General features: G+C 34.5%; 1 protein-coding gene across 2 annotated transcripts in view; it reads right to left on the reverse strand.

Annotated features, from left to right (window-relative positions):
• Positions 1–578: 578 nt before the first annotated feature.
• Positions 579–14773, reverse strand: part of LOC132703768 (patched domain-containing protein 3) — a 60430-nt gene continuing 46235 nt past the window's right edge. For both annotated transcript variants that reach the window (XM_060673218.1, XM_060673219.1), the window contains exons 5-13: positions 13511–13698; positions 13215–13373; positions 10251–10451; positions 10050–10181; positions 5888–6194; positions 5099–5318; positions 4681–4893; positions 4172–4499; positions 579–1927 (exon numbers count right to left, since the gene is read on the reverse strand). In XM_060673218.1, the coding sequence (XP_060529201.1) occupies positions 1365–1927; positions 4172–4499; positions 4681–4893; positions 5099–5318; positions 5888–6194; positions 10050–10181; positions 10251–10451; positions 13215–13373; positions 13511–13698 (2311 nt within the window). In that variant the 3' untranslated portion in view covers positions 579–1364. The remainder of the gene's footprint in view (positions 1928–4171; positions 4500–4680; positions 4894–5098; positions 5319–5887; positions 6195–10049; positions 10182–10250; positions 10452–13214; positions 13374–13510; positions 13699–14773) is intronic.

Genomic DNA, 14773 nt, shown 5'->3' on the forward strand with positions numbered 1-14773 from the left:
AACTTTGAGAGACACTGGGGCAGTATTGATCACTGATGTAAGATATATTGATGAAGGACATTTTGCTGAAGAAAATTAGAAAGCACCACTACTTCGAAAGATATATAATGAGTTATGCTTAATTCATTTCCCAACATGATGCAGCCAATATTAGTGGATTTTTCTGATATATGAAATATACAGTATCAAGATCATATCATAATTGCAAAATCATGTGTAAAAATTTTGTTTAATATAAAAGGAGCGATGGCAGGGCTGTGTGAAGAAATTTTAACTAAATGCAAGACAACTTTTACTACCGTTTCCATCTTCATATTTGGCCGAGTGTGGATTTAGTGCTGCAAATGATTTACCGATAAAAAAAAAGAAATCGTCTGGGTATAACACAACGTGGAGACTTGAGATTAAAGCTAACTAAATTGGAACCTAATATAAAATCTCTGTGCAGCAAGGATCGCACTAAATTAATATAGAAAATCTGTATTAAAATAATTTTTAATTTGAATCTCACTTTTTTATAGTTACTGTTACCTATCATTTATGTTTCCTCCGAACAAACAAAAAACTATAAACCATAATTCATTGATTGCTTCAAGGTATATTTTTACATTTGACCAAAATAGGTACATAAAAACACAAAGATGTATATGTACATAATACTTATAGAAACCACACATTCCCATATCTACAATAATTATCTTTGAGCAACGTTTCACTTTCCACGCAGTATGTTAGGAAATTCTCCTTAAAAAATTGCAAGCTAGTTTATCCGAATCTATATAAAAAAATAGCTTAACCATAAAAATGGAATCTGATATCCAGAATCTGCTTAATTATTGGAGCTTACAAAATTTTCTCTGAATTTTCTAAAAACATGTTGCTTGCAGCTTTTTAAATCTTTCTGGAGGAATTCCTGGCCGCACGGTTATGTATTTCAAGTTATTAATATCAAACGGTGATCTTTGCAATACATGTGTTGGCAATTGGTGCCAACTAATCCCGACAGGACTACTGGTAACTTTCGCATAACATACACTTGCTACGCTTTATATTTATAGGATAATACATTATTATCACCTTGGTTTTTGCGTAACACTCAACACTACACCACATTTACTCAAGTCAAACTTGGCAACCTTTAAATAAATTACAAAAATACAAACAACGGTCCACCCATCCTAGAACTCGATATATCCGAAATGGTAGTAGAAATACTTCGCAAGATCTTGCTGTGTCGAACACTTTAAATATCCTTTGCTTAATTATTATCGAGCAGTGCCATTATTGAACAAGGAATCAGGATGGCCGCGGATCACAAAATTTTAGCCCGAAGGCGTGCGTTGTCACTAAACAGCAAGTAATAATCACTGTCGAAAGAACACTGCCCTATAATCATCCGTTCCGAAGATGTCGATCTGCGGCGGTCGATGCTGGTACAAATTAATATCCGAATTCCTCCTCCATACGTCTCTGGACCTTATCTGAGGAGTAAACTCCTCGACTTGGTTCGCCTTTTTGTTCGACTGAGTCGATGACTGGCTCGAATTTTCCTCCGACGTACCCAATCCCAAATCCTTTTCCATATCCCCGAAACTCTTGAACGGTTTTTTGCTGTACCGTTCGATGGGCGTAAGGTTGGTATTCCTTAGGGTGTTGGTAAGATTACTGGCGTTCAGTGTGAACTGGGGGTGCGGTATGCAATAGGGATGCGGAAGAGATTTTTCTATGTTGGAGAGTTTGAATTCGTCATCGTCTTCGTATTTGGCGCAAGCTCCTGGACCGAATAGGGACAGCAGAACCGGCAACAGGAATAGTCCGTGCATCGCTCCCAGGAAAACCACCAGGAAGATCATTTTAAAGAAGACCGCGAAAATGTAGTTTTGGGCGAGGACCAGGGCAAGCATTCCGAGGATGGTGCTCACTGAACCTGTAACAAATTATACATGACACAACATGATAAGACGATGAAAATACTAAACAGTATGTCCTTAAGTATGATATACAAGCTGTCTAGCACCACGAAATCATGAAAGGGGAGGTGCACAAATTATTTTTAGATCTAATTTTTGTTGACTAAACATTGTTGACTATTGAATATCTCAAAATTAAAATTTGGCATACTCAACCGCACCTAACCTTAGGGTTCCGTGAAAATTTTTCAATCTGAACAAAAAGTCCTGGTCTAGGAACAAGTGTTGGTTTTACTTAATAAATAGAGAAAACACACTTGGAAATTGTTTTAAATGGAGATTCTTGAGTAAAATAGATATTAGTTCTTGCTTCGTGTGGGTGTTTATACTAGGTTATACCAAGGATGACGAACCAATGGCACGCGTGCCACAAGTGGCACGTTTGAAAATGTTGATGGCACGCAAAGAAGCAAGAATTCTCCTAAAATACTATGTTCAAATATAAGCAATAATAACCAAAACAAAAATTACTACAGTTTAATAATTTACATTTGCAAGGTATAGATGCAACGGAATTAGGTGGTTTCTGCACAATACTAATTTTATAAGGAAGATTTAGAGAAGCACAAAAAAGCCCAGTTAATTTGCGGGTTTTCACAAATAAATCTTGTTAAAGATTTATTTGTGAAAACTAAGCTTGTATGAGCCCTAACAGAGATATTGCGATATATTACGATTCCTCCGTTTTGACGATATTTCTACAAGAACTCAAGATAAACTTACCCCTATTGGTGATGTAGTTGATACTTTTACAAACAAAAACTGCAAAGATTCATTTTGGCCATCACCATATGGAGGAATAGATGAGCAATTATTTAATTATACTTACGTATAATTTCACCACGCTAACATTTCATATGAAATGTTATTGTGGCATTTTTGTGACTTTGTGGCACGGACATCAAAAAAAGTTCGCCATTCCTAATCTGTACCCTAGAGCTATTAGATAATATACTGATTTGGGTACGGTAAAAATTGATGCCACACTGGGTTATGGGTCATTTTCTTGTTAAACAACGATTTCTAGAGAGAGGTCTAAGCATATTTTCGGAAAATACTGCCGTAAAAATGACGTATCTAAACTTATTGACGATCTGTCAGCCGCCATGTTGGTTGTTACATGCCGTATACTTATAGGGGCGGACCTTTTTGGGATTTATTAGTTTGAGGTTAAAAAAATGAAGATTTAGGGCTGACTTTCTCGAATCTGGAACAGGGCATGTAGCATGCGAGATATGTCTGTGTGACATAGAAACAGAGCAGTGATTGGTCAAGATGCCATAAACAACAACCACTCGCATGAGACATGCTCTGTTCAACCTTCGAGAAATTGCACCCAGGTAAAAAATTATAAAAAAATAAAAGGAGTGTAGAGATTTATGAAGACTCATAAAATGTATTATTTAAGAATGGTCCTTTAACACCTGTATCTTTTATACATTTTGCAATTTCAGAGTTGCTGTTACATTTATGATTTTTTTTTTATTTATTGGTATTTCTGAAAAATATCAGTCACATGGGACTATAGGACATTATGTTTTTCACTAATTTTATTTTAATAAACTGCACTAAGATTTTTTTGTGTTGAATCGTTTTCTTCTGAGGAACAAAAACTTCAACAGGGAGAAATAAAAGAAAATAAAGAAAAGAAAAGTATTTGCATGCCTCTGCATCAAAACTTTTATCAAATAGAAAATGCGAAAAAATATTTGTTCAGAAATTGACCTAAAGAAGTAATAATCACTTCAGACGGACTTTATTTGACTACAGATCAGTTTTTCTGTAGGTAGTTAGGTACAATTAGCATGGTTTTAATAACCACGTGAAAGAAGGGAGTCTTGAACGTGTACAAAAAAAAATTAAGTTGTTATTACTAATCAGCTTTATACAGAGTGTAAGAAAAAATTTGTAGAAACAAAATTTTGATCTCTAAACAAATATTCACTCTATTCAGTTGAAATTTGGCAATGTCATTTGAGGTATTAAGAAGCTAATTTAGCCCTAATAGTTTAAAATTATTATTTTAAGTCCAGTGGCGTCCAAAATATAAAGCACCCTGCCACAAATGTTGAAAATATCCACCACTCCAGTTCTGTACTCTTTCTTACTCTATGAATCATTTAACTCGGCGAACTCTAGTTAAGATTCGATCGAGGGCTAAGTGCGTTTAGAATGTGGTTTTGTATTTGTTTCAAACTTACCTTGGAAAATAGGTAACCCTAGCGAATAAAGGGCCTCTTTCATCTTGTCTTTGGATGTTTTTGCCGGACACGACATGTACGCGTAACATATGTGGGCGGTAAAGTCCACGCTGAATCCGATACACATAATCAGATTGATCATCGATATCGAGTCGAGATTGACGTGCCACAACGCCATGTAACCGAAGACGCCCATCTCTATCGAAATGATGCTAAACGCGACCCAGAACGCGCAGAGGATGTTTGGAATGAAAATGAACGAGATCAGCATCATGACGGCTGCGCCGACCGCCATGTTTTGTATAGACAAAGGACGAACCAACTCGAACTGCAAAATAAATAAAAATCATTTGTGAAACGTCGACGAACAATGTTACAATTTTGTATACTAGATAATCCAGACAATAAAAAACCAGTTTAACCTTAAAAACAGGAAAATACTAAAGACGAAAACCAAATATTCATTAATTAATTCTGGAAAAATTCTGGGTTATATAAGCGCTTTGTACCTGGTCAAAAAATACGAAGTAGGGATGAAAAACCGTGACGTTTAGCGGTGAATCGTGGGAAATTTTTCTCAAAGCTCTGACCATTTCCTTTTCGTGTTCGGTTCCCGAGATGTTGACGACTTGTATCAGGAACCTCATTGCGATTATTTCATTTTCGTTTTTCTCGTCGAACTTTACGTCCAAAGAAAACGCGCTGCTTTCCGCTAACCACAGCTATAAAAAGGAAATTATACAAAATACAGCCTACCAAGAGCGAAACATTCTGGAAAGTGAATGTGCGAGGATTCCGCAACCATTTCAATACACCTTCTTAAGAAAATAAACACAGGAAAAGTATGTGTTACTTTTTAGATTGGTTTAGTTTTTATTGTACTAGTGAAGGCTTAAAAAAGAATAGTCACACTTTTATTCTACTCACTTCTTTAAGGACCGAACTAAAATCTTTCGGAGTTTTTATCGAAATGTTTAGATAATCTTCGTTCCTTTCGACGTATTGCAAAAAGCTTCTCAGCCACGATTCCGTATACAGGGTGTTTGAAACGTACGACGTATTTTCGAAAGTTTGAGTCAACTTTTCCACTTCCCGTTGTACTTTTGGGTCGGAATAGTCATATTTCCCGGAAACTATAACCTGAACTCTGCAATAAGATATAAAATTTTAGAAAAATCGATATAAAAGTGGTGGAGAGGTGAAATTATTATAGTAGTATACAAAAATTCTCTCGCCCTAGGTTAATTGTTAGTTAACATTTAATAAACCCAACTAACGAACTAACACTTAGTGTTGTAGTATTAATTTTAACTTATTTTTGAATAGCGCCATCTAACGTGCGCACGTTTAAACCTTGATTGCATCAGTTTTGTTAGTTTTGCGGTGTAACGTGAGAGGGAAGGCGGCTAGGGATTTTCGTAATATGAGGTTAGGAGGTTGGTTTTTATGTTGGTGTTTTTCTTTGGCCGTGCTCCGTGCGGGTTTTGGAAAAAAGAAGTAGGAGGAATCCGTAATCATTAGTTAAACAATTAATCACAACGCGAAATTTTTTTAAGCAATAATAGACAGTTTTCGAATATAGTTGTGATAAGTGGTTTCGCGGATGTTGATATCCAAGTACGTACAATAAGTTTTGCTATTGTTATTACATGAATTATTAGCACCCACATAGTGGATAGTAGTTGGTATATTTTGTTTAATTTAAAGAATACTTGCCTGTAAGGAAACTCTCTATAATAATCATCCTCCCTGTCGAAAAATTCGATAGCGTAAGAATCGTTCTTGGCTACTTTTCTCCTCTCGAGGCCTTCCTCGATTTGCGTTATCCCGTAACCGGCTCCTAACAAATAAACGCCGAACGCTATGATTACCAACACCTTTACGCAGCCGAAGTTCAGGAAAGCCGCGAAATAGTCCCTGAAGAACACCATCAGGCCGTGTTCGCGGTTATCTTTCGGATTGTCTATATCTTCGGGGTCGACCCCGCCGCTGCAGAACACCTTGTATAACCAGCACCTGTCTTCTGGAAAGGCAAGGAATGTTGAGAAGCACTTATTTAATTGTAAATTGGGTCAGCTGCCCATATGGCGCAAGTGGTACATAAGTACTGTATCCCCTATATCCACAGGGAAATCTTCATAATTAAAATGGCACGTGCCCAGGTACCGTAGAATATACAACCAACGAATAGGGATTTAGTTTCGCCGCTCATCCACAAATGACAGCACAACAAACAAATTGGTTTTAAAGCTAGCTCCGCCACTCGTCTACGGATGGCAGCACAGCTCAAAGAATTTTAGATTTACAGAATTAAGCTCCCAGTTCTGCTTAAAATAATGCCCTTCTTAACTTCGTAACGTACCTTTATTACGAAGCCTTTTCCAAAAATTAGGAAAATAAAAAATACGCTTAGATATTTTAAAAGAAATATAGTAGATTAAATTTTTAAAAATTGTACAAAAAGGAAATAATTCAGTCTTAAATTTTCAAACGCAATTGCAAAATAATAAGTAAAAGCAACAATACAATACAACACACTTTTGAATTAAAAGCTAAAAAAATATGCACGACGATAAATGTTTCTTTCGCTTAGTAACGACAATAGGAATCGCAAGAAGTGGTAAATGTTTATTACATTTGTGCATCAGAAAAAGAAGAAAAGGACGCGTCGCGGCGTTCAAGTGGGACAAGTAGTTTACTGTGCCAATAACTCGAGTGACGTAATCAGGAAATTGTGATCGAGAATCCCCCACTAAGTCTAACCAACCACTTACGAGCGATACGATGGCTCGATGAGAGTCGCTACCTCTTACGTTTGCTTTCACCGAGAAGAATTATTGAAACTGTGTCAAAAAAATTAATTGCCAGTGAAACACGTTTCAAAAATAAAAAATGGCCAACTTAAAAAGTAAAAAACTGCCAGAGTTGTGGTGTGTTCTTCTCATCACCTCAATAATAAATTTGAATTACTAAAACATTGATTACTATAGTATACGCACAGCGGAATTGTTCTTTTTGGTTACTCAAGCGATTAAAGTTGCGCCAAGAATAATATTAAATAACAATAAATAAACGTTTAGTATACAGGGTGAAGCAACCAGGATTTATGTTGACTGTTCCCATACCTTCTTTAAAAATTTACTGTATATTTCTTTACAATATTTTTGAAAAATACGCTATCTTTGTGATAGTTTTATTAAATTATTCAATTTTGCGTGTTTTTCAATTTGCAAATTTAAATGAATATTTTAAAATTTGAATTAAATTGTAAATACGCACGTAAATTACAACAGGTTAAGTTAAAATTACAATTTATTTAGTGAAAAATTTAAAATATAAAAAAATCATTCCGCCAGACTTTTTTGTTTGTGAATTTTTTTGTAACGTTTTTCGATTACCAACTGTCGAAGACACTAACGTGAAATTTTGATTTAATATTATTTTTTTAAATTTGCAATTTCAAATCGTTGGTACGCCCTGTATATTTATGGTTCTTGACTTTAGACTTGGTTTTTGACGATGAAATGAGAAAGTATGTACTATGGATTATTACCGAATGTACTTGGGATAATCGTGTTGATAAATTCTGTTTCCGAATTGGTAGTTAAATTTAACGTTGAACGTAGAGAAAGGCGTTACGAAGACAGTGTAAACTGGTGCAGTTAACGACCGACACACGACATGATCAAGTTGCAACCTCGATCGCCTTCCAAGGACATGAGGAATTTCTTCCGGCACGCTTATTTTGTTTATTTTTAAACGAGGAATCGTAACTGTTACGCAATTTCTCTTATCCGTGAGCGGGCGTCTCACTTTCGATCCGCTAAACCTTGTTAATGTTGGTTTAAGTTTCAACTACTTATGTAACCATGTATAAGAGTTCTGTTGTAGTTTTTTAAAAATGTAATGTTAATTTAAAAAAAAAAACGTAGGAAATCAGAATATGCTTTAAAATTGTTATTCACAAACTTTATTATTTAAGACACCGCAAAACAACTTATCAACAAAAATACATTGGTGTTCTCCGATGTCGGAAATTTCGTTATTATTAAACATACCAAGATGAAGTTTGCACATTACTGCCCTACTTCTTGAGATTCGAAAAATGGTATCAGATTTTGAAGAGCACCTGCATTTTCTGATCCACGAGGAAATATTGAATATACAGGGTATTTCAAATGTTGTACAAATGTTGTGTTAAAAGGAAACCATTAGGGAGATCTCGCAAAAATATGACGGAACGATCATGTTTTTAATTTTGTTTTAAAAACGAAAATATAGATAGATACATTGAATATTACGGAAGTATTGCACAGAAACACCCGTTATGCATTTTTTTTAAAAGGTGTACGGGATTAAAATAGACTACTCCATAATCAAAATAATAAATATATAAATAAATAAAAAGATATGCACTTTCAAAATAAAAATATAAAAATATTTATCAATTAACTTCTAAACAATTACATTTTATAAATAATTTGTTAATAAATATTTCTGAAACTAATTGATAAATACCTTCTTTAAAAACATTTTATTTAAATAATATTACTCAAATAATAAAACAACAAATAAGCAATATAAAACACGCACTTTTCTACGCATCATACGCTGGAGCAACGCTGGATTATTTCCCATGACATTGCTATGCATTGTATCCTATATTGGACTAGTGCGAACTATTTTTTTAAAATGTGCCCAGATACAATAATCCATATGATTTAAATCTGGGGATGATAAAGCCCACCTCTTCCTATCATATGTACGATTTAAAAAAGTTCGCACATTTAAGCTGAAATATGCTGGAGCACCATGGGCCATGTAATACATCACTCTTCTAGCTAACAGGGGTACATTTTCTAAAGAATGTGATTTTTCTTGTAGCAAAATGAGAACAGGACTGACCAGTTAATATTAAAGGAAAAAATGCGTCCCAATTAAATGATAATCGATGGTTCCTAACCAAACGTTAAAACGGGTTATCGATATTCATCAATTAATATATTTAATTCTATTGCAATTTTCGTGGTAGCAGAGCAACTTCTAATCCCACCTACTTCCAGAATCATGTAACCTTTAAACATGTAACAAGTGTAAAAAGACGATAAGCTGCCATGGAATTTCCGTTTGCACGCTCGCACATAAAATGCATATCTGTCTTTTCTGCATTAGCGTAATTTACTATTATTACGCAATAAAATGATTAATTATTAAATTAGTCGTATTTTGTATTCACAGCAACTGAGCAATGTCAAATAAAGCAATAATAAGAAACGCCTTAAGAAATGACAGCAACCCACTACGATCTGTCAACGGCCATGTTGGTTGTTGAATGCCGCGAGGTCATTGGTTGAAAGTGAAATTTTAAATCTCGCGCAGGCGCATCTCGGTTGTTTTCAAAATCTTTTTTACAGTTGCTTCCTAAGTTTTATTTTTATGTTTAGAAACGGTAAATGTTATGAAAAGATTGCAGGTTTTTATTTCCTTGCATAAGATTTTCTTTAAATTTAGTTTAAAAACATCTGTGTGTATGGTAGTGTGATTGTAATATTTTATCGTTCTATTTTCGTTTTTAAGATAACAAATAAAACCTTTATTTTTCCGCCTTATTTGTAGCGCGTCATCTTCCTAATGACCAACGTTTATATAACAAACTACCCTTTATTTTAAACAAAGAATCCACTCCCTTAAGTTTTTCGCATTTTTCTGGCAACACCTTGTATCTTCCTTAATACAAAATATATTTTGCGTTTGTAATAACTTTTAGTTTTAGTTGCGATTTAAATTTGATTTTTTTCGATGTTTTAACTTCCAGTAACATTGAAAATTGAATACCCGTTATATATATGAAACAATAAACAAAAAGGACAGCACTTACGGGATTTCGACAATGGCTGCACTTTGAAGCAAAACACGGAATGAAGATTCTTCTGCTCGCAGTATCCCGATATCGCGACGCATGCCGCAAAAAAACTGAGGTGCCACACGAACAGGAAGCAAGTGGCGGCGCCTGTATCAAACGCGGGAATTTCAAATCGAAGTCTTGACACAGTTAAAAACTGTATATATTCAAACTTACACGAGTAAATGCAAAAAATGGTGACCGAAGGGAACGGACTAAAAATGCCGATCCAAAAACTGAGGAAGTCGGTGACGGACGTGATCGTTATCGAAACAGCAGCTTCGCTCAACATTTGGGCCATCCGATCGGGCACGGGGTCCTTAATGGAAGTCCTTCTCCATGCTGCTAACATTACGAACGTGTCGTCGATCCCGATGCCTGGAAACGTTGGGAAAATTGACATTCAAAACTAATCATGACACGGGGTCTCTAAACATAAGGTAAGGAACAGTTTTTTGTTACGCCTTGTCTAGAGGTTTTAGTTGTAAGATTCGTCCTGAAACGTCAACACTGCATTATTAATCAAAATCTTATTTATTTTTCTATAAACCCTGTGGATATAATAACAAGTTTCAGAATTTTTGCAGTTAAGCTTACATTCATATTGGATAATGCCTATAAGTTTAGGTAGCAAATATTTCTATTTTTAAAATTCCTTAATAATGAAATCCTTTCAAGAACAACAATGCTTTTAAATATTGAAATACCAGAATTGCAAAAAATAGCGCATGCTTTTCTTTTAATACAGATTAACGTTTCACTTGCCTTAGAGTTGCTAAGACGCAAAACTCATAAATAATTAGTAACTATCACGTACCTATCAAATAATAAAATAGTTGCGCCAGTTTTATATTTAACTTTAATTATCTCGAATAATAATGATTTCATCGTTAGAAAGAAAGAGTTTTTTCTTTACAAAAACAATGTGAGAGGTCAGTCAGTTACTTCCCGCTGTCGTACGCCTCTGGTAGTAGCCAGAAACATTCGTTTAGCACTATCTAATCGAGTGTACGAGGGTCACTTGAAACTGTTCCTCAATATTGTTTTCTACATGGTCTCCTTGTAACTCCATATACTCCCTCCAACGATGCTCGCATCTATCTAACCCGTCCAAATAGAATCCAGCGTTTTTCTCCGCAAAATAATTGTTCACGAATGTTGCCTCCTCATTTGACGACAATCTTTGTCCTCCGAGCGCAGTTTTCACAACAAAACAAACAAAAAAAAAGTCGCTTGGGGCTAGATCTGGTAAATAAGGCTTATGGCCAAGCAGTTTAAACCGTAATTCGTGGATTTTCGCCATGGCAGCCGCTGTCCTCAGCTTGTCAATGATGCATAGATGCTCCTGCAATGGTTTTCCCTTTTTGAAGGAAATCGATTAACAGTTTTTGCTTTTTTCGGAGTTGGTTCACCTTTTGCAGTCCGCTGTTTTCACTATATTTTTGATTCGGGCGTATAATGGTGTATCCAAGTTTGGTACATCATCTCCTAAGCTCATACGGCCACGTTTAAATTCAGCTGCCCAAAATTTTGCTGGGGTAAATGACATATACAGAGTCCAAGGCAACTTTAATTTACGTAAGTGTATTCCGTTTAAAAAAAAATATATTTTGTAACAGCTGTATACAGAATTTTTTCCACTCAACTCACTCAAACGGACTTTCAACTAAAAACCACTAGTCGAAAATGGTAAGTAACCATCAAAAGGTGCACAACTGCGACCACTAGCTTTTAGTCACTAGGGCCGCCATCTTCCGGGTGAAGTCGTAAACTTTTCAAGTGACGGTCGTATTTTCCGCCAAGTATACTATCAATCAGTAAGGGATCACTAGCCATTTAAATGATTCAAAAACATTACTTAACACCTAATGAATCATCATGTTTATGAATTGAACTAAGGTGGTTTTTACTTGATGACAATAAATAAATAAGAACTAAAAGTTCAGATTTTCAGGAAATTATATATATTCACATGATAATTATTTCGAAGATTGTCTTTATCAAATGCAATATTTACAAACTACCTGCCTACCTACCGAAAAATGACAATAAAACTTTAATTAATGTTGTTATGAGAATTTAAGTTTAATAATGGAGAGGTATTTAAATCTAATTGATCGTTAAGCAATACATTTGAATGTCTCATTTTGTTCATCTCCATGGCTTCTAATAAATTTAATTTTCTACTTTTTGTGGTTGTATGTAAAATATCAAAATTGTCGTCAAAAATGTGTTTTTCTGTGTTAAGTGTGTAGCATAGAATCTAGACTATTGTTTTTATGCTCTTTTATGTTCGTTAATGCGTTTCTTGAAGGATCTACTGTTTGTCCAATATAAATTTTAGGACAAGATCGGCATTTCAACCTGTTTTTTGAGATTTTGGGCGTTTCGTTTTATTGTTTTTTAAAAATATCGTGTTGTTAGTTCTGCAAACTATTTTTAAACCACATTTTGACAAATGTTTTGAAACTTTTTCACTGGGTTTTCCTATGTATGTAATTGTCTTAAATTGTTCGTGTTCTGTATTAGATTTCGGAAAAATAGAGTTTACTGTCGTCTGGATTTGTTTTTTATTTATAATTTTATCGATAGTGGACGGATTGTAGCCGTTGTTCACTGCAATTTGTATAATGATATTCAGTTCTTTATTGTAATTTTCTATTGAGAGTGGCGTATTAATAAGTCTGTGTATAAAAGAGTGAAATGCAGGCATTTTGTGTGTATAAGGGTGATTTGAGCTGTTATGTATGACTGTGTCCGTCTGTGAAGGTTTATGGTAAATGGAAAACTCCAATTTGTTTTAATAGAGTCATCCCGTTCAATCTCGATAGTGAATTTTATACGATTATGTAATTGTCTGTCCGTTCCAACAAAGCAAGCAAAGACATCTTCCATGTATCTGTACCACCATAGAAAACTTACTTTACTTTTACTTAAAAAAAATATCGCTTTAAGATTTTTATTAAATAGAGGACGTGTTCCGTAAAAAAAACTGGACTTCGGTTTCAATATCCAGTGGCCTAGACTGATTTATAAAATCATTTCTTATTATGCAATGAAAAATAGCAAATATTTGTTCGTAATGTTGTTTATGCTGTACGAAAAAAACGTTTAAAGCTATTCTAAGTAAAGTCTATTTACCGATCATGAGGAACGGCGCGGCCAAGTTAATCCCGATGAAGTCGACGCCGGCGTACATGCAAAATCCGAATGCGCACAGTGTTGCCATCGCAGCGCTCAAATTTCCGAGTAGTCCGAGCCACGGTTTCGACCGAACCCAGTCCGTCATCATACAAGTTACTGGAAATATCAAAAATTAATACGTTTTTATTGTTTTTTTTTCTGCAGTAATTTATTGTTGCTCAGAAGTACTGCTGCTGCAATAATTAGACATTGTTTAGCATCGAAAACTACTAGACTTCTAAAGTCTTGCTTACCAATAGAAAACACAGCCATGGTTACAAAAGTGGAGGTAAAATACGGTATCACAGATCGCGTATTCTTCTCTAGCTCGTGGTCCAGCGTCCTGGATGCAAATCGAGCTATTCGTATGTGGTCGAATCGATTTTCCTTATCTTGTATTTGTTCTATTAAGTTGAGAAATGCGTCTTCCCATGCGGATCCCCTAAAAGCGCAATCAATTCAGAGTATTGTAACCAACTAGAAAAGTATTTTAAACTAATGATTAGAAAAAGCCCTTTAGATTTCAAGTTATTATTGTGTAATGCAGTTGGAAGCAAGAAAGAAGAAGAATGACAAGAACAATGTCAGAAGTAAGGCGCGTTTGGAATAATATAAATTTTTGTGGAGCCTTGAGATGAATAAAAGTAAAATTATAAAAGTGCCAACTGTTTAAAAATAAAAGAGCGCGCAATACAAATGACAAAAACAAAACATAAAACAATTATAATGATATAATAATATTAATATATGGCTCGGTAGGTTGGAACCATATTGGATTTTTTTTTGTATTAATTTTAGAAAAACAATTTCACAACATTCTTAAATCAATTTTCTAAAATCTACAATGTAGTTATCAGATAGATTTCTTTCCAGTAGTTTTGTCAAAAAATATCAAGTTTACTCAAGAGTAAAGCACCTGTACACTTGACAATATCGAAGGTTTTTGTGTTTGTTTAATATCGGTTATATTTTGAAAGTGAAGTTTAGTATCTAATTTTTCTAATTGTTTTACTATTTTTTAAAAATTTTCTTACATTTAATTTTACATTTTGCAAATAAAAAATACAAAATAAAAATATATAAATAAATATGTATATGTAAATATATAATAAATTTGTCCATCTAACTATTAATTTTAGAAATAAACAAATTTAAGTTTCACTCATTCCATTAATGCTTCGATACATCCATCGTTTATTGACAAATTCACGAAATACATTCCTGATCATTTCTGGAGAAATTTCTTGCAATTTTTTATAAACGTTTTGAAATTACCCTTCCTGGTAAACTAGTTTCAAGTAGCAAGGGTGTTAAGGTTAGGAGATCTGCCAGGCCAAAAAATCTCAAAATATCTGGACGACGTTTCCATGGATATTTTCAAGATATTCCCTTTACATTCAATGTACTACACTACCGTCCAGTTGACACTAAATACATTGTGGTTCTTGTAAGGGTGGTTCGTCTATTAAGTCATAAATGTGAGTTTCTAAAAACTGTAAATAAAGTAACATTATTCT

This window comes from Cylas formicarius, unplaced genomic scaffold (genome assembly GCF_029955315.1).
Source record: "Cylas formicarius isolate icCylForm1 unplaced genomic scaffold, icCylForm1.1 PGA_scaffold_6__28_contigs__length_40554024, whole genome shotgun sequence".
Classification (NCBI taxonomy): Eukaryota; Metazoa; Arthropoda; class Insecta; order Coleoptera; family Brentidae; genus Cylas; species Cylas formicarius.